The following is a 24,882-nucleotide window of genomic DNA, read 5'->3' on the forward strand; positions in this document are numbered from 1 at the left end:
CCAGATGGCGTGCAAAATGTTTTTAAGAGAAGATAACTCTAAAGGCTAGATCAGGTATAGTTAATTCGTGCCTACTTTTAGTCGTCACAAATTAATTATTCCAGGCTGCAGTATCGTCCATAATGGGTGAGTATGTTTGTGTATGTGTGTGGGAGGCAAGTAACGTTTCTTTAAATTTTAAGGGTGTTTTTTCTTGTAACTAATTATTATGCCCAACTACTGTAATGTTAACTGCTTCATTGATGGCTTATAATTATTTTCACCTCCATCTATAATCACACAATATAAAATGAATTTCTTGTCCATTTTCGAAGAATAAATGACAAGCACTTCACCACTGGAAGACTTTCTGAAATACCCCCCGCCCCCTCCCCCCATTTCAAGCAATATCTCATGACTGATATATCAAAGGGCACTAATAAAGCTAGTCTGATCCATGGCACTATGACAGACGGTAGTAGGGGAGCATAGTAGGTGGTTACAAGTGCCTCTTAACAACACTAGAAGTAACTACTGAACATTCTCCGAAGTGGTCAGACTAAGCCCACAGCTAAATGCTGATGGGGAATGAGGATAGCCACAAGAGACAAGCACCTGTTGCAGTTGAAGAGACAAGAACTGGGATGTGGAGGTGGACAGTGAAATAAGTTGAAAGATAGGACTTGCCAGATTAGGAAGAAATGAGATGGAATTCAAAGGAGTAAAAGGAAAGGGGGTTAGTGAGATAAAAAAAAGAAAAAAAAGAAGAAGAAAAGATATATCAAATGGCATAGTGGTATGTCAGGGCTTCTAGAATTTTATAAAAATCCACAAGCCATGGGATCAGTGATTTTAAAAATGTACTAGCCATGATTAAAAATTCACTAGCCCTACTTTAAATAAATACAATTTTACTAATAGTAATAATCTGATATATCACCTAAAGAGGGAGATTGAGCGAGTATTTTTAACATGCCCATATATCACTACGGTTTCAGGCATGTCTGTCGCTGGCCAAGTCTCTGGAGATTGAGCTTAAAAATCCTTAGATCGGGGTGGAAAGAGGGGGCAGGATATTCATATTTATAAAAAATGTAACTGCAGCATTTGACATGGGGTTTTTTCCCACTAGCCGTCGGGCTAGTTATAGTAATTATTTACTAGCCCAACACTGAATATCACTAGCCATCGGAGTGGGGCTACCATAATCTAGAAGCCCTGGGTATGTATTATCCTGCATATGGAAAGGTGCATATAAGATCCACTGCTTGCATTAGTAGTGACAGCAGTGTGTTCTCTCTCTGTCTTTTTGTTTCAACAAGGTGTTGAAATAACCATTATAAACATATTGGTTAATTTCTTATATATTTTAAAGGGCTGGACATGGCCCATTGATAAAACACACTCCTGATGTGCTGTCAGTTTAGGATCGATCCCCATCGGTAAGCTCATTGGGCTATTGCTCGTTTTAGCCAGTGTACCACAACTGGTATGTCTGTGGAATGATGCACATAAAAGATCCTTTGCTACCAATGAAAAAATATAGCAAATTTCCTCTCCGAGTCTATATGTAAAAATTACCAAATGTTTGACATTCAATAGCTGATGATTAATAGATCAATGGAAATTGTGGTGTCGTTAATCAAAACAAACTAACTTTCTTAAATATTTTACGCTAGTAGGCTAAATGATTTTGAGATGTGATACTTAAGGAAAATACTATTTTTAGGGTCCTTGTAGTTCTTGAAGAATGATGATGGTCATGGCAGTGGATCACAACTGGAAATACATTGTAAAAACCTGGCTGAAAGAAAGAACCTGCTGCTGCCACATAGAGTAGGCCTACTCCTACCAAGAAGGTAGCAAGGAATTGTTTATATGTACTTTCCCATAGACAGGGAAGTACATACCATGGTCTTTGATGTGTCACTCGTGGGGCACTGCACGGGATTCCAGGGCCCATGCTTATAAAACTTTTAGAGTCCAGACTCCATCTCTTAATGACCGGTCTCGGTGGCGTCGTGGCAGGCCATCGGTCTACAGGCTGGTAGGTACTGGGTTCGGATCCCAGTCGAGGCATGGGATTTTTAATCCAGATACCGACTCCAAACCCTGAGTGAGTGCTCCGCAAGGCTCAATGGGTAGGTGTAAACCACTTGCACCGACCAGTGATCCATAACTGGTTCAACAAAGGCCATGGTTTGTGCTATCCTGCCTGTGGGAAGCGCAAATAAAAGATCCCTTGCAGCTAATCGGAAGAGTAGCGCATGTAATGGCGACAGCGGGTTTCCTCTCAAAATCTGTGTGGTCCTTAACCATATGTCTGACGCCATATAACCGTAAATAAAATGTGTTGAGTGCGTCGTTAAATAAAACATTTCTTTCTTTCCATCTCTTAATGACGTCACACACATACAAGTTATATGGTATTGTCATATATATATAGACTATTAGTCTCGAGTTCAGTCTCTTAAAATGTTTTAGAAGTACCAGCCCAGAACTGACCATTGCTAAATTAGCCAACTGCTAATTTTAACACAAAAAGTGCCATGAAATTTTGTGTAAATTAGTCACTTTTTAATTATTTTCAAGGAAGTAACCGTGTATCTAAAAATTGTTCAAACAAAAATCTCATCAGTGAAAGTCCTGGATCGTCCTCCTCGATTACATTAAGAACAGTTGAGACCCCTTTGTTTTATTATTATGTACTTAAAAAACAATTTTCAATTGTGTCTTTGGTGTTAAAGATTGTACACCTATTCTCATCAGCGGATTCAATAGTTTTCACCCCATTTCAACTACTCCATGATCAATAAATCAAAGAACTTTGGTTTTCTTAATTGTTTTTAAAATTTATCATCAGGTCAAACTGACAATGTCAAGGTTTATGTGTGCATGTGTGCGTGTGTATCAAAGGACACATAATATGCTATCCTGGTGGGTTTTTTTTTAGAAAATTCAATTACATTGGCCTTTATTTAAACTGGAAAAAGGTCATTGGGGAAAGGGGATTGGGGCAGAGGAACATGCCCTTCTCCCAAATTGTGAACAAATAACACAACACATTGCTATTTATATTTATAAATAAATAATTTAATACATTGTATAGTATACATTTGAACATGTATTCATTTTTAATACTGCACCAGTTATTATAAATAACGTTTTAAACTGCTTTTTCAATAAAACTCATTCATCAGCACAAAAACACAGTGGTGGTAGAAGTTGTAGTATCAAGGTCTGTCTGGTTTATGGATGTTCCGAAGGTTTTAGAATTTTAACGGGTTTTTAAGTTACATTATGTTCCCCTTCCTCATCTTGTGAGTTCCAGGCTTGAACATACTGGGTGTGGGTGCTGCTCCCCACTCCCACCCCCACTTTTTTGTGTACTACATTCACTCCTATGGGTCCATGTAAAATGTTATAAACATTTCAGTAAAACCAAATTATAAAACAATACATAGAAAACAAAATAGTTTCAGCCTTTATTTTCTCTCAAACTGTCTCTCTACTCTCTTCTCTCTCTCTCTCTCTCTCTCTCTCTCTCTCTCTCTCTCTCTCTCTCTCTCTCTCTCTCTCTCTCTCTCTCTCTCTCTCTCTCTCTCTCTCTCAAATAGCTAAAAAGAGCATGAATTGTAAAAACAAATCTATGTATATTTCATTAATATGATTGTATGAAAATACCCTGTCACAAACTACAAAGATGGCAGTATGACTGTAAAAATGGTTTATAAATAGAGGTTATTACTAGATGGGTTTTTTGGTAAGTCAATATAATACATTTTTATTCCCAATACATGTATATGATATTGACATGAGGGTAATAATCTCTTTATCATATAATTTTAAGCTTAATATAGCATATTTTTGTTAAAAAAATATGCAGCTTTTAATTCCAGTCAGCAATTACTCGATATTCAATTGATATTAAAATGATGTAAAATTGTCTTTTTGAATGCGAATGACCGCAAATTAGCATGACATCAGTTTAAATAAACTAGGACTTGGCATTTTTTGTTTTTAGAACAATGGACAGCTGTCAATGTAAATTTAATGTTAAATGTTTTTTGTTTGATGATTACGAATACATACATCAATTGTGGAGTGTTGCTGTAGTACATTTCATTACATATCAATAAATGTAGAGCTGTGACCTGGTTAATTTACATCTAATTTGCAAAGTTATCAAATTCTGAAAGTATGTGATCTGAAAAATCTCACATCCACTTATTACACTGGTTTCGCTACCTATTATGTGATAAATAGAGGTTATTACCAGAGTGTTTTTCGGTATCATCAGTATCATATATTAGGAATAAAATTTGTATTATGCAAGGCTCTGGCAATTGATATTGACGATACCGAAAGACACAAGGGTAATAATCTCTTTATCATATAATCTCAAGCTTAATACATTTTTTTGTAAACTGTACACGCAACTTTAATTCCAGTCCGCCATTACTTGATATTCAAATGAGGTAAGAATATGTGACACAGTGTCTTTTTGAATGGAAATGACGTCAAACTTAAATGACGTCATTTTGGATGTCCTTGCATAAAAATAAACTAGTGCCCAACATGTTTTTTATTTTCTGAATACTGGACAGCTTTCAGTGTAAGGTTGTTATTGAAATGTTTTTGAATGACGACTGAATGCATATATCAATTATGGAGTGTTACCGTGTGATCTGAAAAATATCACATACTTTGATTGCACTGGAAATGTAAGATATTATATGATAAATTTGTATACGTTTTATTTGAGCATATTACATATATATGATGTTTGCCTAAGAGTGTGCAAAGATTATTATTCTAAGGAAAACCAGTTGGTGTTAATGAACTTTCTGGTAAAGAACTGAGGCCTAATTCAGAAATCTCTCTTAGGCTCTGCTAGACAACAAAGCATCCTCTTTGCAAGTCTTTTAGCATTGCACTGCGAGATCACAGTTGCGAGAGTTAAGTGAATTAGGCTCCTGGTGGTTTGTTTTATCTTATTTTTTATTTCCCATCAAACATCATAATTGTGATGTACTTCCATCAAAGGCAAATGATCGGATGGTGAGACATGAATGTATGGTTTGGTGACAAGACATGTAATTACAGGATATTAATTGAGCTTCCGTTTTCTATGATGTTTATGTCCCGAGTGAAATCATTTTCATTTGTCACGAGCTTAAGCAAGTGAGAGTAAAAATTATTTCACGAGACATAAACATGACATGAAATGGTAGCAAGTTTAATATCCTATTTATTACCCATAATCGATCTTAATTTATATCACTCATCTCGTTTAGTTAGACATTCCTGCAAGGTTGTAGTGTGCCAATCGACGACGTCGAAGTGTTGTGTCCCACTTGGCGTTCTAGTGGGACGTATCACTTTGATATGTACCATGATAAGTTTAACCATATGGGTAATAAAATGAATTGTGGATGGGACAAAGGACTATACACTACAGATGGATGGATGATATTCTAATGTGAGCAACATTAGAGACTGTTGAAGCGTAGCTGACCGTTTGACTATGTTGTGTTAAGTATTTTTTTTAAACAATACTTTTGAGTAAATAAAGTGGATTCGCAAACATGCTGTAGGCTAATATAAAATGCCTCTCCAATTAAGTATTTGTTTGGGAATGTAACATAAATATATACCTCCGTGATTTGAAAAACTGACATGTTTTTCCTCCATACATTTAGAGGTAAAATGATTCATCACATTTTCACCTAACTAAAAATATCCATTATACATTCACCGGAACTAAAATTATTAGTCACACATTGACCAAAATTAAAATTAGTTATCATTCATTCACTTCCACTAAAATTAGTTATCATACATTCACCGAACTTAATTAAATTAATCATCAGCACATTCACACAGTGAGGTGGACAGAGTTGCTGGTTCCATCTTTCCAAAATCTTTGTCCTAAAAAGAATAAGAAAAAATAAACATCATAAAGTATTCAATATTATTCAGACATCATCTCTTCACGTTCAGGATAATCCTGTAAGACCAGTAATCATTTTATCTTTATATTCACACATATGATTGTTAAAGTTTGTTTAACGACACAACTGGAGCACATTGATTAATTAATCAACGGCTATTGGATGTCAAGCATTTGGTAATTCTGACTCGTAGTCAGCAGAGGAAACCCGCTACGTTTTTTTATAATGCAGCAAGGGATTTTTTATATGCACTTCCCACAGACAGGATAGCACATACCACTGCCTTTAATATACCAGTCGTGGTGCACTGCCTGGAACGAGAAATACCCCAATGGGCCCGCTGACAGGGATCGATCCCAAACCGACCATGCATCAAGCGAGTGCTTTACCACTGGGCTACGTCCCGCCCCACATTTGAATGAGTGAATCATATTTGATCCGGCATGTTCTGATTCAGGCCAGCACAATTTATAGGTTACCAGACCAAATATTTGGCAGGAATTTCAGCCAATTTTAACTGCTGTACAAGTAGAATTGTGATGTGTTTAAATTTTAAATATTTAAATCGCTTTCCACCATTAATCTGTACATTAGTATGAACGTTTTATTTATTATATGTTTATTTTTGTATTCATTATGTCATTAAGTTATAAAACGTAACACAATCAAGAACTTTAATTTGGAGTGAAAAATAACTAAAAAACAAATCGGATTAACACTTCTTCCTACAGGCTCAGCTAAAAATATTTAAACAGTGTGTTGTTGATTGAGGTGAACATTTTTTAAACGAGACAGCACTCTTAAAAAGCTATGTTTTAATCATGAGATTAGCTAAACTGATAAGATGAGGTAATATATGTTGCATCCATCTCTCTTTAATCACGACTGGTATATCAAAGGCCATGGTATGTGTTATCCTGTCTGTGGGATGCTGCTACTAATGGAAAAGAGTAGCCCATGAAGTGGCGACAGCGGGTTTCCTCTATCAATATCTGTGTGGTCCTTAACCATATAACCATAAATAAAATGTGTTGAGTGTGTCGTTAAATAAAACATTTCCTTTCTCTCTTTAATAAATTAACTATGCAAAAGTTGCTCATGACACTAAACTTAAAAATCGATCAAGCACTCAAAAAGAATGAAGAGAGTCATAAATAAAAATTAAAAGGACCGTAATGCACACACCTCTAACAATGTTTTATTATTAACATACACCAGCCTTGGTGGTGTCGTGGTTAAGCCATCAGACATAAGGCTGGTAGGTGCACAGCCTGGTACCGGCTCCCACCCAGAGCGAGTTATGACTCAATGGGTAGGTGTAAGACCACTACACCCTCTTCTCTCTCACTAACAACTAACTCACTGTCCTGGACAGACAGCCCAGATAGCTGAGGTGTGTGCTCAGGACAGCGTGCTTGAACCTTAATTGGATATAAGCACGGAAGTAAGTTGAAATGAAATATTAACATACTACAAATAACCATACTGACAAAAGAAACAAAAACATATATATAACATACCTTTAATCTCTGGATTTTACCCTTGAGGGATGATGTTACACCAATATGTTGAAACAGGGATGGCTTAAATCTTCTGCGGATTGCATGTGTCATGTGACGACAGTGTTTCTACAACAAAATGCAAACAGTAAAAAAAACCCGACAACAATTGATAACAAAGAACCATAACATTTTATACACCAGCTCAATAATATGACGTCATCACGATTAGCACAAATTAGTTTGACATCAGGCATTTTAACTAAATGTTATAAAAATGTTACGCTAATTAAGGTATACAAAGCTTGTTGGCTTGTAAACAAACAATCCATTGACAGCACTGGTTTAGATAACACTGTAACAGGTGAGCTTTAGCAAGCCAAATAACCACGATATCAACATGTAGTAACTTGATATTTTTTTTATCATGCAACCTCTTTGAAGTTATATTTTTGTAATATGTTTAAGTTAAAAGTGGTATCTAGAAACTATTAGTATTATCATGTGGAAACTACTACTGGAAGTCGGATAATAGCAAGTGCCCAAAAGCATCTTGGGAATTGCATAACCAGTCAAAAAGTTATAGACATTACAATTTTTGTACATAATTCTGTCATATAATAATTTTTGTACATAATTCTGTGAAAATAAACTCATGTTTATATGTGATGTGAAGATCTACATCGCTGGTTGCTAGTGACTGTGATGTCAGACGTTGTTCCAGTGCAAACATTCTTTTCAGAAAGCTACTTGCTTTTTTGTTTCAGAATATTTAAATTCAAAATGCTGGTTAGTTCTGAATGGGAGCAAATAATGGAGAATTGAAAAATAAGAGGTAATTTTATGCTACAGGAAGTGTAAATGTTATATTTATTTATGCGGATCAACAATTATTGCTGTAAATGGATGTTTGAAAAATGAGGAAACAACCTAACTGAAAATTGAGCAAACATCCATCATGCGCACAACTAATTTCCTGGTAATATAATACTGTACATAGCAACTTGGGAGTTATCAGGCAGTAACATAATAACACTTCGAACTATCAAGTATTGGTTATCAAGTCACAGGAAGTATGGTTGCATGATGATCTAAATAGAGATTATTATACGAGCTTGTGTGTTCAGGGCTAGAAATGAAAAAAAAAATCTACACGCACCAGGTGCATGCTGAAAAAAAAAGTTACATGCACCATTAAAATTCTGCATGCACCAAAAATAAGGCAACTTCGTTGTTTTTTTATACGAAGCTATTCAGAATTATTCGGCAATACCTATATTTATTTATTAACAGTACCGGAACGTTATACAGCTGCATTTATTACTGATTCTTGATCAAATTTGAACCCAACGTATGCCTTAGTATTACAAAAACGTACGAATATTTGTATATCAGTCACATGACGAGATAATAATCACTGGGACTTGCAACTACGCGAGTAACGATCACGTTCACAATCATCTGATCAAGTGCCCATATCTGAGGTAATAGAGATTATTATACGAGCTTGTGACGACAACAACTGTGTTGGATAGCCCAAAGTCGGTATTCCCTATTTACGAAACGAGTTTTTTGTAAGTAGGATTTTTGCGCCCATATTTTTGTATTACATGAATCCTGACACGAGTTTCGTACACAGTACTTGAAAATCAGTACGACTCACACGTGAGTGTAATAATTCCTTTATTATAATTTCTTTAGTATCCATATTATTATTGTTGTTTTCTTTAAGAATAACAAGACCCAACTCAAAATGTTTCAGCCATAACTTGAAGGAGATGACGAAATGACGTCATATTTCAAATGCAGAGTCTGAGCTAGGACTGGAGAAGCAACGTCATGTTATGACGTCGCTTCCCAAAATTACGTCATTACACTTGTTATTACACGTGTGCTTCGTATGATTATTATTAACTTGGTTATGTTGAACTATATGGGTAATAAATTACCATATGGGTTTATGACATGGATATCATGGATAAGTTATAGGATAAATCTGTTTATGTGTTGGGGGGGTGAGACGTAGCTCAGTGGTACAGCGCTCGCCTGATGCGCGATCAATTTAGGATCGATTCCCATCGGTGGGCCCATTGGACTATTTCTCGTTCCAACCAGTGCTCCACAACTGGTGTAACAAAGGCTGTGGTATGTACTATTCTGTCTGTGGGATGGTGCATATAAAAGATCCCTTGCTGCTAATCGAAAAAAAGAGTAGCCCATGAAGTGGTGACAGCGGGTTTCCTCCCTCAATATGTGTGGTCCTTAACCATATGTCCAACGCCATACAACTGTAAATTAAAAAAATATGTGTTGAGTGTGTCGTTAAATAAAACGTTTCCTTCCTTCTTCTGTTTATGTGTCTGTGCATGTTTGTACTTGAGGTTTTTTGTGTAGCCGATTATTGCAGACACAAGACTGCACATACCTGATCCTTATCAGGGTTACAGACTTTGACCATGAGCAGGTGATCTAGTAGCCAGTCGATGGGTTTGTCTGCATGGAACATGAGGAAGAACTCAACAACAAACGACAGATCAGTGGATTTGAACATCTTTCCTGAAATATCACATTTTAAAACCACTGAATGATCAGGTGTTATTAAATTAAAAATTAATATACAGTACATTACAGTAGTCATAAATTAACTGGTATATCAAAAGCTGTGGTACATGTCCTGTCTGCATATAAAAGATCCTATACTGGGCTAATGGAAAAACAATATAACAGGTTTCCTCTGAAGACTATGTGTCTGAATTATCAAATGTTTGACATCCAATAGTCAATCAATGAGTCTAGTGGTGTCATTCAACAAAACATTTCAGTGTTCGACAAATGTTTGACATCCAATAGCCAATCAATGAGTCAAGTGGTGTCATTCAACAAAACATTTCAGTGTTCGACAAATGTTTGACATCCAATAATCAATCAATGAGTCAAGTGGTGTCATTCAACAAAACATTTCAATGTTCGACAAATGTTTGACATCCAATAGTCAATCAATGAGTCAAGTGGTGTCATTCAACAAAACATCTCAGTGTTCGACAAATGTTTGCCATCCAATAGTCAATCAATGTGTTCTAGTGGTGTCATTCACAAGACATTTCAGTGTTCAACAAATGTTTGACATCCAATAGTCAATCAATGTGTTCTAGTGGTGTCATTCAACAAAACATTTCAGTGTTCGACAAATGTTTGACATCCAATAGTCAATCAATGTGTTCTAGTGGTGTCATTCAACAAAACATTTCAGTGTTCGACAAATGTTTGCCATCCAATAGTCAATCAATGTGTTCTAGTGGTGTCACTCACAAGACATTTCAGTGTTCAACAAATGTTTGACATCCAATAGTCAATCAATGTGTTCTAGTGGTGTCACTCACAAGACATTTCAGTGTTCAACAAATGTTTGACATCCAATAGTCAATCAATGAGTCAAGTGGTGTCATTCAACAAAACATTTCAGTGTTCGACAAATGTTTGCCATCCAATAGTCAATCAATGTGTTCTAGTGGTGTCATTCACAAGACATTTCAGTGTTCAACAAATGTTTGACATCCAATAGTCAATCAATGTGTTCTAGTGGTGTCATTCAACAAAACATTTCAGTGTTCGACAAATGTTTGCCATCCAATAGTCAATCAATGTGTTCTAGTGGTGTCACTCACAAGACATTTCAGTGTTCAACAAATGTTTGACAAAGTCACTAGCCCTCATAGACACTTTGGCTAGTGTCCTATGATCATGATCATAGAGCTTGGTGCATTTAAGGACATTTCCTTTCAGTTTCCATGCTAATATTTATACATAGCTTCTGTACTCTGACTTCAGTGGACATGGTTTGAGTTTGGAGTATTCCTTCTCCTGGGAGAGTTTTCTTTCTAGGATTCTGAGCCTCTCCTGCCCAGTTTTGATTTTGGAGTTAGCTTCTCCTAGACAGTTGTCTTTCTTGACTCACATCCTCTGTCTGTCTGTCTGGTAGTGTCCTATGTTTTACAGTAATACAGTTGATAATTTCCACTAGCCTCTGTCTGTCTGTCTGGTAGTGTCCTATGTTTTACAGTAATACAGTTGATAATTTCCACTAGCCTCTGTCTGTCTGTCTGTCTGTCTGGTAGTGTCCTATGTTTTACAGTAATACAGTTGATAATTTCCACTAGCCTCTGTCTGTCTGTCTGGTAGTGTCCTATGTTTTACAGTAATACAGTTGATAATTTCCACTAGCCTCTGTCTGTCTGTCTGGTAGTGTCCTATGTTTTACAGTAATACAGTTGATAATTTCCACTAGCCTCTGTCTGTCTGTCTGGTAGTGTCCTATGTTTTACAGTAATACAGTTGATAATTTCCACTAGCCTCTGTCTGTCTGTCTGTCTGTCTGGTAGTGTCCTATGTTTTACAGTAATACAGTTGATAATTTCCACTAGCCTCTGTCTGTCTGTCTGGTAGTGTCCTATGTTTTACAGTAATACAGTTGATAATTTCCACTAGCCTCTGTCTGTCTGTCTGGTAGTGTCCTATGTTTTACAGTAATACAGTTGATAATTTCCACTAGCCCAGACGAAAAAGTCAATAGCCGGGATTGAGGACTTATGGATTTGTCGAACACTGCAATTTATCCAAACTTCAAAATAACTGAACTTTGAAAGTTACTTTTTAAAAACAGAAATAGCCATGATTGTTAGAAATAACCTATAAATCCAAGAGAAGAGAACTCCAGCAACATCCAATCATCTGTTTTCTGTTGATATGCAAATGACTTCATGACTGACAGGTATCCAGGTTTGGCCATTACATCATCCTCCAGCTGTAAAGCACAAATAAAATAATTTTAATTAACAAACAAATTGTCAAATCTTTGTATTAAAAATATTAAAAACCAAAAACCAAAAACTATTTCTTAGGATAACTGACTGCTTCATACACATCAATATTTTGATTATATTTATTAACAATGAAAAAAGTAATTTACTGATGTAATCTTGAGCCTTAATTTGAGATTAGAAGAATATTTGCAGGGATCGAAACTCGTCAGAAAAGTATGGTGACCCAAAACAAAATTCCTGGGCCACTAAATTTTCATATTCAGTGGCCCAAATATACTTTAGGTAGACCAAACACGGAATATTTAAATTTCAGGTTTGTTTTAAATAATTTAAAAACTTTAATTATCTTCCTTTTTTAAGTAAGCATAAGTACGTGTAAGCATATGATTAAAGTTTCAACAAAGTAATAGTGATATGAAGAACCACTTCTAGATAGCAAAGATACCAACATACATGATATTGAAATGAGATGGTTACGAACTGGATAAGGAAGTCTTTGTTTTATCAAAACTACTCCTAACTACATTTGGGGCCAAATCCACTGAAACTCTTGCAACTTTGCAATCTCGCAGTGCAATGCTAAAAGACTTGCAAAGAGGATGCTGTGTTGCCTAACAGAGCCTAAGAGACCTTTGTGAATTAGGCCCCTGGTCTACAAAACCAACTACAAGCAAGATTTTGTGGAATAAATACATGTATATGCAATAAAAAAATTAACAGTAGCTCATATGTTACAGAAAGAAGATCGCCCAAATAAAAAATAATATTTTTCGGAGTGACTATGACCATTAACTTTTAATATTTAAAGTCACCCAAACGGGACTTTGGTCGCATTTGGCAACCTGGCGACTGGCAGTTCAGGGCCCTGATTTGTTGAACAACTGTCAGACTTTATTATTCCTTCTTATTACTGTGTTCTATGTGTTGACAAAAGAAAGAAATGTTTTATTTAACGATGCACTGAACACATTTTATTTACGGTTATATGGTGTCAAACATATGGTAAAGGACCATACAGATATTGAGAGAGGAAACCCGCTGTCACCACTTCATGGGCTACTCTTTTCAATTAGCAGCAAGGGATCTTTTATATGCACCATCCTACAGACAGGGTAGTACATACCACAGGCTTTGATATACCAGTCGTGGTGCACTGGCTGGAACGAGAAATAGCCCAATGGGCCCACCGACGGGGATCGATCCCTGACCGACCACACATCGTCTATGTATATAATATAATTATAATAATAATATATAATAATTATAATTATATCCGAGTATCATACAACTGATCATAAGTTAGGTGGTGTAGTTTTTGTTTAATTAGATTTTGAGGTAACCCCTGGTAAACTGAACGACCATTTTCCCCCACCCAACTTAATTATTTCAATGCCTGTAATACTACCAATTCCATCTCATTTTCATCAGCAGTTCTTTAAACATAAGCATTAAGAATACATAAAAAACCAACACACATACACAAAAACACAATACCCTCAACCAAAACAAAAACAAAAACCAACAAAATACCAAAAAACAAACAAAAAAACCATCAAAATAAAAAACAAACAAAACAAGGTATTCAGTTTTGAAAGATCAAAAGTAACCAGGGGCAACAATAAGTAAACAATAACAGTTGTCACCATGAAGTCTGAAATTATAATTTCTGATTGGTTTATTCTACTTACAAACACTATCCCTAAATGTCTATTCCCAATACTGCAATAGATGGAAACTCGAAGTAAACGCAAATAAAACTAATAATAATTTTCAATGCCACGTGAAATGACTATTTTTGACTAAGATTTTACACTTGGAAATCATATGCTCTAAAAGAATATAAATACATGTACCTAGGTCTAACTTTTACCAAACAAAACAAATTTAATACAAGCAAACTAGCTAACTCAAAATGCAACAAAAGCAATGTATTTTGTTCCGTCTAAATCTAAAGACAATAACTTTTCTGTATAATAAAGAATACTCCCGATTCTCTGATACGGATGTGAAATATGGGGTTACGAAAACATCAATATTATTAAAATTATTCATATAAATGTCTTAAGACACATCCTACCAGTTAAAAAAGGCACCCCTCTATTAATGTTATATGGAAAACTAGGAAGAAGACCCCTATAGGTACTACTAAACCAAATAACTTCCAGCTGGGTCAAAGTTGGAGGTGCACCAAACTTTTAATGAAGCAGTTAATACTACAGAGTGTGTTTCATCTGGGCAAAACATGTATTTCCATTTTATTTCATCTAGTACCACTGTGTCAAGTAGCCTTGTGCTTGAAATGTCTAGGGTACCTATAACAAAAGTACTCAAACTCAAGGTAGTCTCAAACACCACCCGTTATCTCTGAAATGAGCAGCTTGACCCCCAAGTTTTACTGATTCACTTTAAGGGTGAGGGGTGGTAGTGTTTATATCTGTGGTGTATATATATCGATTAATACACTGCAGGTAGGAGTTTTAGCCACATATGTTACTGTGTCGTCTATGGGATTTGATTTGGTGGTATATACACCCTTAAATTATTTATTTAACACAGAATTGTAAGTTTCTGGACCATATGATCATAATTGGTAAACAAACAAAATCATCGTTTTTATTGCATTAATGTTACACGACTCTTCCGTAAAATAAATGGATATACAGTCGAATCCACTTTATTGCATATTGGTTTATAGCATAAATTGGTTATTTGGATATTATTTGGCTGCACAGAACCGTTTAGCATTAAATCAATACAAATTATGTCGCATATTTGAATAGCTTTATAAAGACAAGCATCGGTTAATTGCATATGAAAACCAAAAAAATCTTGAAAATTTCATCATAAAATGGTCAACAATGTAGTTATAAATGGATAAAAATGGTCCAGTTAAATTAACACAAAATGACCAGTATTTGCAACAATGAAATAGTGATGTATCTTTATCATCAAGAGGTAAAACTTACACTATATTTAAAAACAACATTAGATTTGATATTTTTTTTAATATATTTAATCCTGGGCTATATTACTAAAATTTAGAACATCTAACCACTACTTGCCAATCGAAACAGGCTGCCGAAGCAACACCCCAGTAGAAAATCGAATGTGCACATTATGTAACAATAGTGACAGGTAAGACAAATTTCACTATCTATTCATGTACTTATTTCAGTAACTCCCGTTATCAAATATAGATTTAAGATTAAAAACTCTAATCTAATGTCTTGCTCAATGTTTTTTTATAAACTGTAGCTAAAATCATAATAAATGTATTATTTCAAAACATTTTTTTTTTTAAATCAAGTCACAGAAATTACTGATCACACGTTAAAACAGAAATGTGAAGATTAGTTGTTAATGCCACCATACAGAATATCAACATGGGCGGATCCAGGACACATTTTTAAGGAGGTGGGGACCAAGAAAAAAGGGGCACATTGACTCGTTAAAAGAGCATCTTAATAAAAGCTTTACTATTTGCAGTTAATATGAAGGAAGGAAGAAAATGTTTTATTTAACGACGTACTCAACACATTTTATTTACGGTTATATGGCGTCAGATATATGGTTAAGGACACACAGATATAGAGAGAGGAAACCTGCTGTCGCCACTTCATGGGCTACTCTTTTTGATTAGCAGCAAGGGATCTTTTATATGCACCATCCCACAGACAGGGTTGTACATATCACGGCCTTTGTTACACCAGTTGTGGAGCACTGACTGGAACGAGAAATAGCCCAATGGGTCCACCAACGGGGATCGATCTCAGACTGACCGCGCATCGAATGAGCGCTTTACCACTGGGCTACGTCCCGCCCACTCAGTTAATATGAATGCATTTGTATATACGAACGGAAGTGTACACTAGCTGCGGTTTTCTGGACCACTAGCTGCATTAATATAGATCATTATACGACTTTGCAGGCTCGTCGGAGTATTTTTTTTTAAGTGGGGTGGGCTAATGATCAGGGTCGTTGTTAAGCATGGTATGATGTGACTTGCCAGAGGGCATGCAGCACCCGAGATGTGCAGGGGTGTCCAGGTGCATGCTCCCCCGAAAAACTTTTAAAACTGGATGGCTTTAAACGCCTTTTCTTGGCATCTAAATCGCAAAATTAACCATTTTTAAACAATTTAAAAACTATTTTAAGTATTATTTTGCATAGTATTATAACCCAAGAATGTCGTGTTTTTCCTTCTTGGCATCTTGATAGCAAAATTACCCATTTTCAGACAGTGATCAGTTCCCCAAAAATTACTATTTAAAAGAGTTCAAACCTGTTACTCTTTGATCTCAATCACTAAATCGTGAATTTTAGCATTGACCACAGTTGAAATTACCAGGGGCAGGAGAAAGGGTGAGGGGGACCCGGGAAAAAGCCATAGAATCAACTTTGCTTCATATATAAGTATGACTATCACATATTTCATTGTAATTTGACTTTGATCGCCTTTTTTTTAAAGGGCACTTTCTAGGGACGGCTCCGTCTAGGTAGGGCAGATATACATGAAAACGATACAAAGGGGCACTTGTAAGAACTTGTAAATTAAAACTTTAAAAGGTACTATTCTAGGGACGTCTCGGTCTAGGTAGGGCAATTATACATAAAAACGATACAAAAAAGCACTTGATAATTATAACTTTAAAGGGCACTATTGTAGGGACAACTTGGTCTAGGGTAGGGCAGATATACATAACAATGACAGAGCCTATTGTTCATTAGTATTTTTGAAGATCTATACAATTTCAAAGCAAAAACTATTAGGCCATCATTATGCAATTTTGATCACGCAAAATTAAGGCACTTATTACACGCGTTAAACAATGTGGTGAACATTAAACTCCAATCAGACTTGGTAACACAGACGCATATCTGCAAGCTTGCGCATACACGCAAAACTTAACTTCATGCAGCTAAAAATGCCTATGTGCAAAACAATTTTTATATACTACTCAAAAGAATTTAAGGGTCAAAAATTTATAACCAAATAAGTTTCAGAGTGTATTAGATTGATGATGTAAACTACACCAAATTTTTTATTTATTGTTCCATATTTACAAAAACCTACAAATAAACGTCACTGTATACAAGAAAATCACATGACATGCTGTCAAAGTTGAAGGTTGTCAAACATGGATTTTACACATTAGAACATTCGTTTAATAGTGTGTGAATCCACCCCTGGCGCGAATACACTCGACACATCGTTGCCTCATGCTGTTGATCAGACGTCTGAAGAACTCTTGGGGAATGGCCTGCCACTCTGCCATAAGAAGTTGACCCAGATCATGAAGGTTGGCCGGAGGGGCATGGTTATCCCGAACTCTCCTGCCTAATTCGTCCCAGGCGTTCTCTATTGGGGCCAAGTCAGGCAAATATGCTGGCCAATCCATCCTGGCGATACCTTGTTGTCTGAGAAAGTCCGTTACCACCCTGGCGAGGTGGGGTCTGGCATTGTCATCCTGCAGAACTGCCCCGCCGCCAATCTGCTGAAGGCCTGGGAGAACCAACGGCCGGATAATCTCATTCAGATAGCGGATTCCATTCAGATTGCCATCCACCACATAGAGGGGGGTCCTGTGGTGGATAGAGATGCCACCCCACACCATGACGCTGCCACCACCGAACCGGTGACGTTGTCTAACGTTAACGTCAGCGAAGCGCTCCCCAGGACGTCTGTAGACACGAACCCGACCGTCGTTGAACTGGAGACTAAACCTGGACTCATCAGTGAACATCACTCGACCCCACTGAACACGTTGCCACCGCAGATGAAGCGTGCACCAGTGACGTCTGGCCGTTCTGTGACGTGGTAGGAGTGGTGGTCGAACAGCCTGGCAACGGCAGCGTAGATTATTGGCTCTCAGACGATTGCGTATGGTTTGATCAGACACTCGAGTTCCAGTCGCAGTCCGCAGATTGTCACGTAATCGGCGTGCAGTGGTTGTGCGTTGACGTAGAGCCATGTTGGTGATGTAGCAGTCCTCTCTATTTGTAGTGCTTCGGGGTCTTCCCGAACGTGGACGATTTCGAACAGAATTCGTTGCTTGGTACCGTTGCCACAGTCGGCCAACGACACTCTGACTGACACCAAGTCTCAGAGCAACATTTCTTTGCGTATTGCCATCCTGAAGCCAAGCAATAGCCCTGCCTCGATCTTCGATAGTCAGTTGAAGTCGTACCATTGTCGAATTTGGAGTGTGCACCGTACACGAATGCAAGCTCCAATTATACGGAAATTCAGCATTGGGAACATGGAATACACGTGCAAAGCGTGCAAATGAAGAGCTTTGTGAAAAAGCAAGTTATGGGCACTTAGCAGACCTTTCGCTTTCGCCCTAATTTACGTGCAAATGTAAGCATGTTTTCGCCATTAGAACTAGTCGACAGTGTCAATGACAGTGGATTTTAATTCATTTATGGGTTGCTTAGACCCACTTTCGTCAAAATGGAACAATACCATGCGTGACATTATGGTCTAGCTAATATAATTGACATTCAGAAAATAATGTCGAAAATATCGTCTGACCCTTAAATTCTTTTGAGTAGTATATACAAACAAAAACACTTGAACATTTGGAGATCACTTGAAGTTTTTTGGGGGGGTGGGACGTGTCCCCCTGGTCCACCCTCTGGATCCACCTCTGATGAAAGAAACAAAAACCAAACCCAGTGACAAATAGTAAAACATCTTGACATCAACGTGATGTAATTACCACCATTTGTAATCAGAGTAGTTGCATTTCCACAACAAAGATATCCAGAACTAAAAATATAACATTACCAAACATTACAGTAAAAACACAAACTGAGTGAGAAACCGGTGTTTAGTAAACTACATTTGAGTGGTATACAAAATGTGTGTGTTGATGTGTGTGTGTGTGTGTGTGTGTGTGTGTGTGTGTGTGTTTGTATGGGGCCATTCAAATATTAACACTTATTTTAGACAAAAATCAGACCCCCTCCCTCCCCCCTTTAACGCTAGACCATACGATCCCCAAAAATATTACGTAATGCTTGGAGACACCTCCATTCACAAACAAGTCATACTATGAGTGTAATATAATTTTAATGTACTGTTTTGGCAACTGCAATTTGGGAAGCGCAGATACACATTTCAACTCGATTTAATCTCATTATTTTGTGTTTACATCTAGCTATTACTATGTACCTACTTTAAACATTGTCGCCGCGACATAGCGTTTATAAAATATATATAAATATTTTAGTAACAAAAAAAGTGTGTTACATAATGCTTTTCAGTACAACCACCCATCATGATGTTTGGACATACACCCACCCCTGTGTATGTGTTTGTTAAACACCCATTGCAGGGAACATGTTGGAGATTGCTTCAAGACAAATGATTGGCTGTACCCTAGTAATGACCTAGATGTCAAATAAACCATCAAATGAAGTTAATACTACCAAATTAATACTAAGTGCAGTAAATAAGTTTTAGTTGGAAAAGATTTTACATTTCTTCTAGGCAAAACCTGATTTTAAAAGATATATAACAAATAGAATACTACACTTAAAACGGTTAGTTACATCTTATCTTATAATTTGTTGCTTAAAAATGCATCTAGTGGATTTTTGGTCATTGGAAATAACTTGTAAGCTGTACCCAACAGCCACTGATGTAGAACTGTCCGTCTGTCTGTCTGTGTCTCTCTCTGTCTCTCTGTGTGTGTGTGTGTGTGTGTGTGTGTGTGTGTGTGTGTGTTATAATCCACAACATACTGGCAGGTAACATTCCACTACACAAGTTTCTGGAGATGCTCTTTCAAAGTGTAACACATCATGCTTTAATGATCTGTAAGTTAATTCAAAACTTACCTGTACATAATACAATCCACGACTTTGAGCATGAAGCATCAAAAATGAGTAATCAAGAGTTTGTTTTGTTCTCCACCTAAAGAAGAAAATACAACAGCAATTCATATTACAACCACAGCAATTGCCGTCGGTGCCATTGTTAAGTTCAAGCACTGAAGATGCTAATAATTCATGTTGCTAAATTTAAAGAGACGTACAACCACTGTTCTGAGACATTCTGTGCAATTGTTTTGTTGGGTGATTAAATGAACACACAATGGTTACATGCTATTGATTAAACCAAAGAGTTAGCAAACTTCAATAATCAGAAACATTACTGCAATTTTCGGCTAAATTTAATTTGTCTGTAAGCTGCATAACATCGAAAAATCAAAACTATTATAATTTGATCTGATCTTACAACTTAAGCTTATGTTTTTTCAATGTATGATATGACGATCTCGCTAAAGTTTTATAATTAAATTTTTTTTATACATTCATTACAATTTATCATCATCCCATTGGTCCAGCAGTAGCAACACAAGTTTATTCACTTCATGATGAATGTAAGAATTAAATTTTCAGAGAACGTCATACCTGATGACGTCACTTTACAATGGTATTCGTCTTATTGAGCATTATTTAGAATCAAAATAGAATTCAAAATAAAACATGCACTTTTAGTGTCATTATTAGTAAGTATGTTTGAAATTGAATTATATGGACGCATCCAAGACTGCATAAACCTACAGCAGCTGAGGGAGACTACCTGGAAAACTACAACAACTCTCGAGAAGAAGCTGTACGGCACAAGAAGTGATCTACAGAGAAAAGTATCGTTCATAGTCACTGCTGGCCTCGACTTGTAGTCAACAAGCGAACGAAAAGAAGAATGAGTATGAATGTAAAAGAAATAACAGACAATCCTGAAGTGTTGCTAATACGTAACCTTTTTGGATGTCGCTAAATTTTAAGATTACTAATACTTTATGCTTTACAGTATATCAACAATTCCTGATTTTCTGAAGCATTATTATAAATCTTATGTTTTTATCAACATTTGTCTTGTCTTCCACACTGCATGTCATTTTTGATATAGGACCATCACCTGACCCGGACAATGGGATCTCCAAAACTCTCCTTGAGGTGCTCCAGATCAGGGTAGAAACCTGCAGGTGGAGCAATCACTTCTAGCAGACCGCTCTGGATGTGGTCTCGAAACCTGGAACACAACAAGGTGTGAAATGATAACCAGTACAGATGATGTCAGTGAAACTTTACAGTGCCTAACGACATCATAAACCTGCACTAACATTAGAACATAATTTGATCATATAATGCTGTAATCTAAATGACCAATGTCAATGCATTTTAGTGTTTTTCCTAGAAATTTGGCAAGGCAAGGTAAACTAAACACTTCTGGAGCATTTTTACCATTTTCAGGGGACTTTTTTTTTTATTAAAGAAAAAAATAATTAATGGAAATAAAAACAAATGTAATTAATATGCTTGTTATAATAAATGAATGGATAAAATATATAACAGGTTTATTTTATTAATTAATAATAAATTTCTGAGTGTTTTATATAAAAAAAACAATTTTAGAATTAATTACTGAAACAGACTTGCTATTGAGGCACACCATGCTAAAACAAGCTAAGGAAAACACAACTAATACCATCTTTAATATAAGATGAGAAAAAAGAAGTACTCATTCATCTGATCACTCCAATTATTCACAGACATATATTTTAGGTCATCCACAACAGATAATCCTTACCAGCCTCAGTGGCATCGTGGTTATGTCATTGGACATAAGGCTGGTAGGTACAGGATTCGCAGCCCGGTACCGGCTCCCACCCAGAGCGAGTTTTAATGACTTAACAGGTAGGAGTCAGGCCACTATACACCCTCTTCTTTCTCACTAACCACTAACAATTAACAACTAACCCACTGTTCTGGACAGACAACCCAGATAGCTGAGGTGTGTGCCCAGGACAGCGTGCCTGAACCTTAATTGGATATAAGCACTAAAATAAGTTGAAATGAAATGCTAATCCTTCCATTCACAGAGAAGTGTTTCTAACATACACAATCTTTCGTTTATTCAATCACTCTATATTCATTCATTCATTTCCTTAACAAAATGTGATGTGTTAATTAAGACATAAAACAGTTAAAAACGTATTAAAGTTTGTTTTATTTCATGACACCACTAGTGCACACTGAATTATTAATCAATGGCTATTGTATTTTTACAAAAACATAATTTTGAAATAACGACATCATAAACCTGCACTAACATTAGAACATAATTTCCATTAGTAGTAAGGAATCTTTTATATGCACCATCCCACAGACAGGATAGAACATACCACAGCCTTTGATATACCAGTTGTGGTGCACTTGCTGGAAAGAGAAATAGCCCAAAGGGCCCACCAACGGGGATTGATCCTAGAGCAACTGTGCATTAGGCGAGCGTTTTACCACTGGGCCATGTCCCGCCCCGACATAATACAGATGTTGGACTTACAGACTGTGGACTTTGTAACCGAGATCCTTCACATAATGGAGGTCCCATGGCTGCAAGAAAAATATCAAATTGACAAATAATTGTTCACATACAAATTCTATACATTTTGGTCAAGTTTTGTGAGTAAAAACAAAATCCATGATTTAACCAGGTTTCATTATTTACACCTTCATTCAAATACGGTGAAAACAATGGGGAACAAAAAAAGTCCGACCTTGCAACAAAGTGCTTCTGCGATATAAAGAAAGATTAATAACCTCTGCAATGATTGGTTTGCACAGGCCTCAAATTTGGCAAATTACCGTATACGCAAATATTTTCGCAGCTAAAATAATTCGCGATCGGGCTTTCATTTTTCATTTTCGTGAGGAATTATTTTTGCGACTGTGTTCCCCGATAATAAAATCAAAATTACTCATATTTCATTTGCCAAACTCTTTTCAATGAGGATTTCACGCACACACTTGGGACATGTTACCACGCTGTCAGCGAGACGTCAATGTTGTATGTATGTCTGATAAGACATGTTATCGATGGAACACGCACATGTGATACAGTAAATTCGTGGTGCTGTCAACATGTTCGCGATTTCACGGTATATTTTATTTGTGAACATTTTTGCGTATACCATAGAGGGCAAGGCCATTTAGCCTAGACCAATAGAGATTTTTGAAGGCATTACAGCCAGAAAGCAGGACAATTTATTACATGGCAAACGAAACAATTTACAAGTGTCTTAATACATATAACACAACAGCAACCATTTAAAATAAAGAAGTGTGAGGGGTTTTATGTTTTCGTAATAAAACAAGTTGCAGGAGTTATATTTGAGTATGATGACCAGTTAGATAGTACCATGCAAATTAAGGCTGTGAGACTATGTTTAATTTTGATGGCATTGAGGCATATGACTAGGGCATTATGGCAATTTGCAGCATGGCCGCTGTTAAATTCCAGCCCTGTTTGCTTAATTTAAGAAAGGTTAATATTGTCTGCAGTGAAGTGTTTTTAATTTGATATCAGAAAGTTTAAGACCTCTGCAATGGGTTGTTTGTATCATGCACATTTGAAAAAAGTTAATAACCTCTGCAAATGGTGTTTGTGATATACGGTTAATGACCTTTGCAATGACCTGTTTGTGATATAAATAAGGTTAATTATGACCTTTGCACTGCTCTTTTTGCATCATATAAGAATGCTGGCTCAAATTTAAAAATTTGTCTCCAACAGCCATTTTTAAATAATTGCTGTGGGTGAAACCGCCCACCGATGGCAATTTTGAGCCCGACTTTGGCAGTTTATTAAAAGGTGACATTTGCAGCAAATAAACATGACTGAAAGGTTATTTTGCTGTATGTAGACATATTTTAAATGTTAAATACTGGCAGATTACGTACACCGGGTGTATACATTTTGCCGTTGTTGATGAGCTTTATCAATGGCACAAAAATGTCATCGGTTATGCTCTCTACCTATGGCAATTTATATCTTGTGCCATCCTTAAGTTTGAGCCCTTAGAATGGTTAATGACCTCTGCAATGAAGAGAACAATGAGACAATCTTCTTTTTCTTCGGCACTAAGTTCATCAATTAACGAGCGCAGAGTTTCAGTCAAGTAGCTGATCTTTTCACGTTTTATTGTCGGCACACCCATCACAATGGACACTGGAAGAACAATTATGAGAAAACAGTGATGACAAAATAAACCCTTCAACATTACATAAAGCATCTGTATTTCAATTTATAAGTCATACTGACACTAAATAACACATTCTTGTTTGTTTATAAATACTTATTTCCATGCTTATATCCACTAAGATTCAAGCAAGCTATCTTGGGCACACATCTCAGCTATCTGGTTAGTAGTTAGTTTGGTAGTGGTTAGTAAGAAGCAAGTCATGAGTGCGAGACGGTACTGGGACGCAAACCCAGTACCTACCAGCCTTAAGTCTGGTGGCTTGACCATTACACCACTGACACCAGTCAAATAACAAACCATCGTTTTAAAAGTAAGCCGTGTATTAAAGTAATACTTTTACCATTGTAATAAACTATAGTCTGTTAAAAACATATTGTGGCGTTTTAAACCCATACCTGTAATTTGTAAAGAAACCTTTTTATTTACACAGATTTCTTTTTTTTAAACATTTTTATTTAAGCGAGTTGTTATGGGTTTAAAACTAATATGTCAATTCATCAGTTCCCTTTTGGAGCAAAAACATGCTGTAGTTTCGTGTAAATATTCAATATTCTGTGTTAAATACATTTTTTGC

General features: G+C 36.4%; 1 protein-coding gene across 5 annotated transcripts in view; it reads right to left on the bottom strand.

Moving 5' to 3' along the window:
- Positions 1-4,600: 4,600 nt before the first annotated feature.
- LOC121376115 (alpha-1,3-mannosyl-glycoprotein 4-beta-N-acetylglucosaminyltransferase B-like) overlaps positions 4,601-24,882 on the bottom strand; it is a 28,078-nt gene continuing 7,796 nt past the window's right edge. For all 5 annotated transcript variants that reach the window (XM_041503915.1, XM_041503914.1, XM_041503916.1 and 2 more), the window contains 8 exons: positions 24,141-24,274; positions 22,610-22,659; positions 21,185-21,298; positions 20,098-20,173; positions 12,119-12,233; positions 9,858-9,988; positions 7,454-7,561; positions 4,601-5,910 (listed from right to left, as the gene is read on the bottom strand). In XM_041503915.1, the coding sequence (XP_041359849.1) occupies positions 5,842-5,910; positions 7,454-7,561; positions 9,858-9,988; positions 12,119-12,233; positions 20,098-20,173; positions 21,185-21,298; positions 22,610-22,659; positions 24,141-24,274 (797 nt within the window). In that variant the 3' untranslated portion in view covers positions 4,601-5,841. The remainder of the gene's footprint in view (positions 5,911-7,453; positions 7,562-9,857; positions 9,989-12,118; positions 12,234-20,097; positions 20,174-21,184; positions 21,299-22,609; positions 22,660-24,140; positions 24,275-24,882) is intronic.

Source organism: Gigantopelta aegis, chromosome 6 (genome assembly GCF_016097555.1).
Source record: "Gigantopelta aegis isolate Gae_Host chromosome 6, Gae_host_genome, whole genome shotgun sequence".
In the NCBI taxonomy this organism is placed as follows: domain Eukaryota; kingdom Metazoa; phylum Mollusca; class Gastropoda; order Neomphalida; family Peltospiridae; genus Gigantopelta; species Gigantopelta aegis.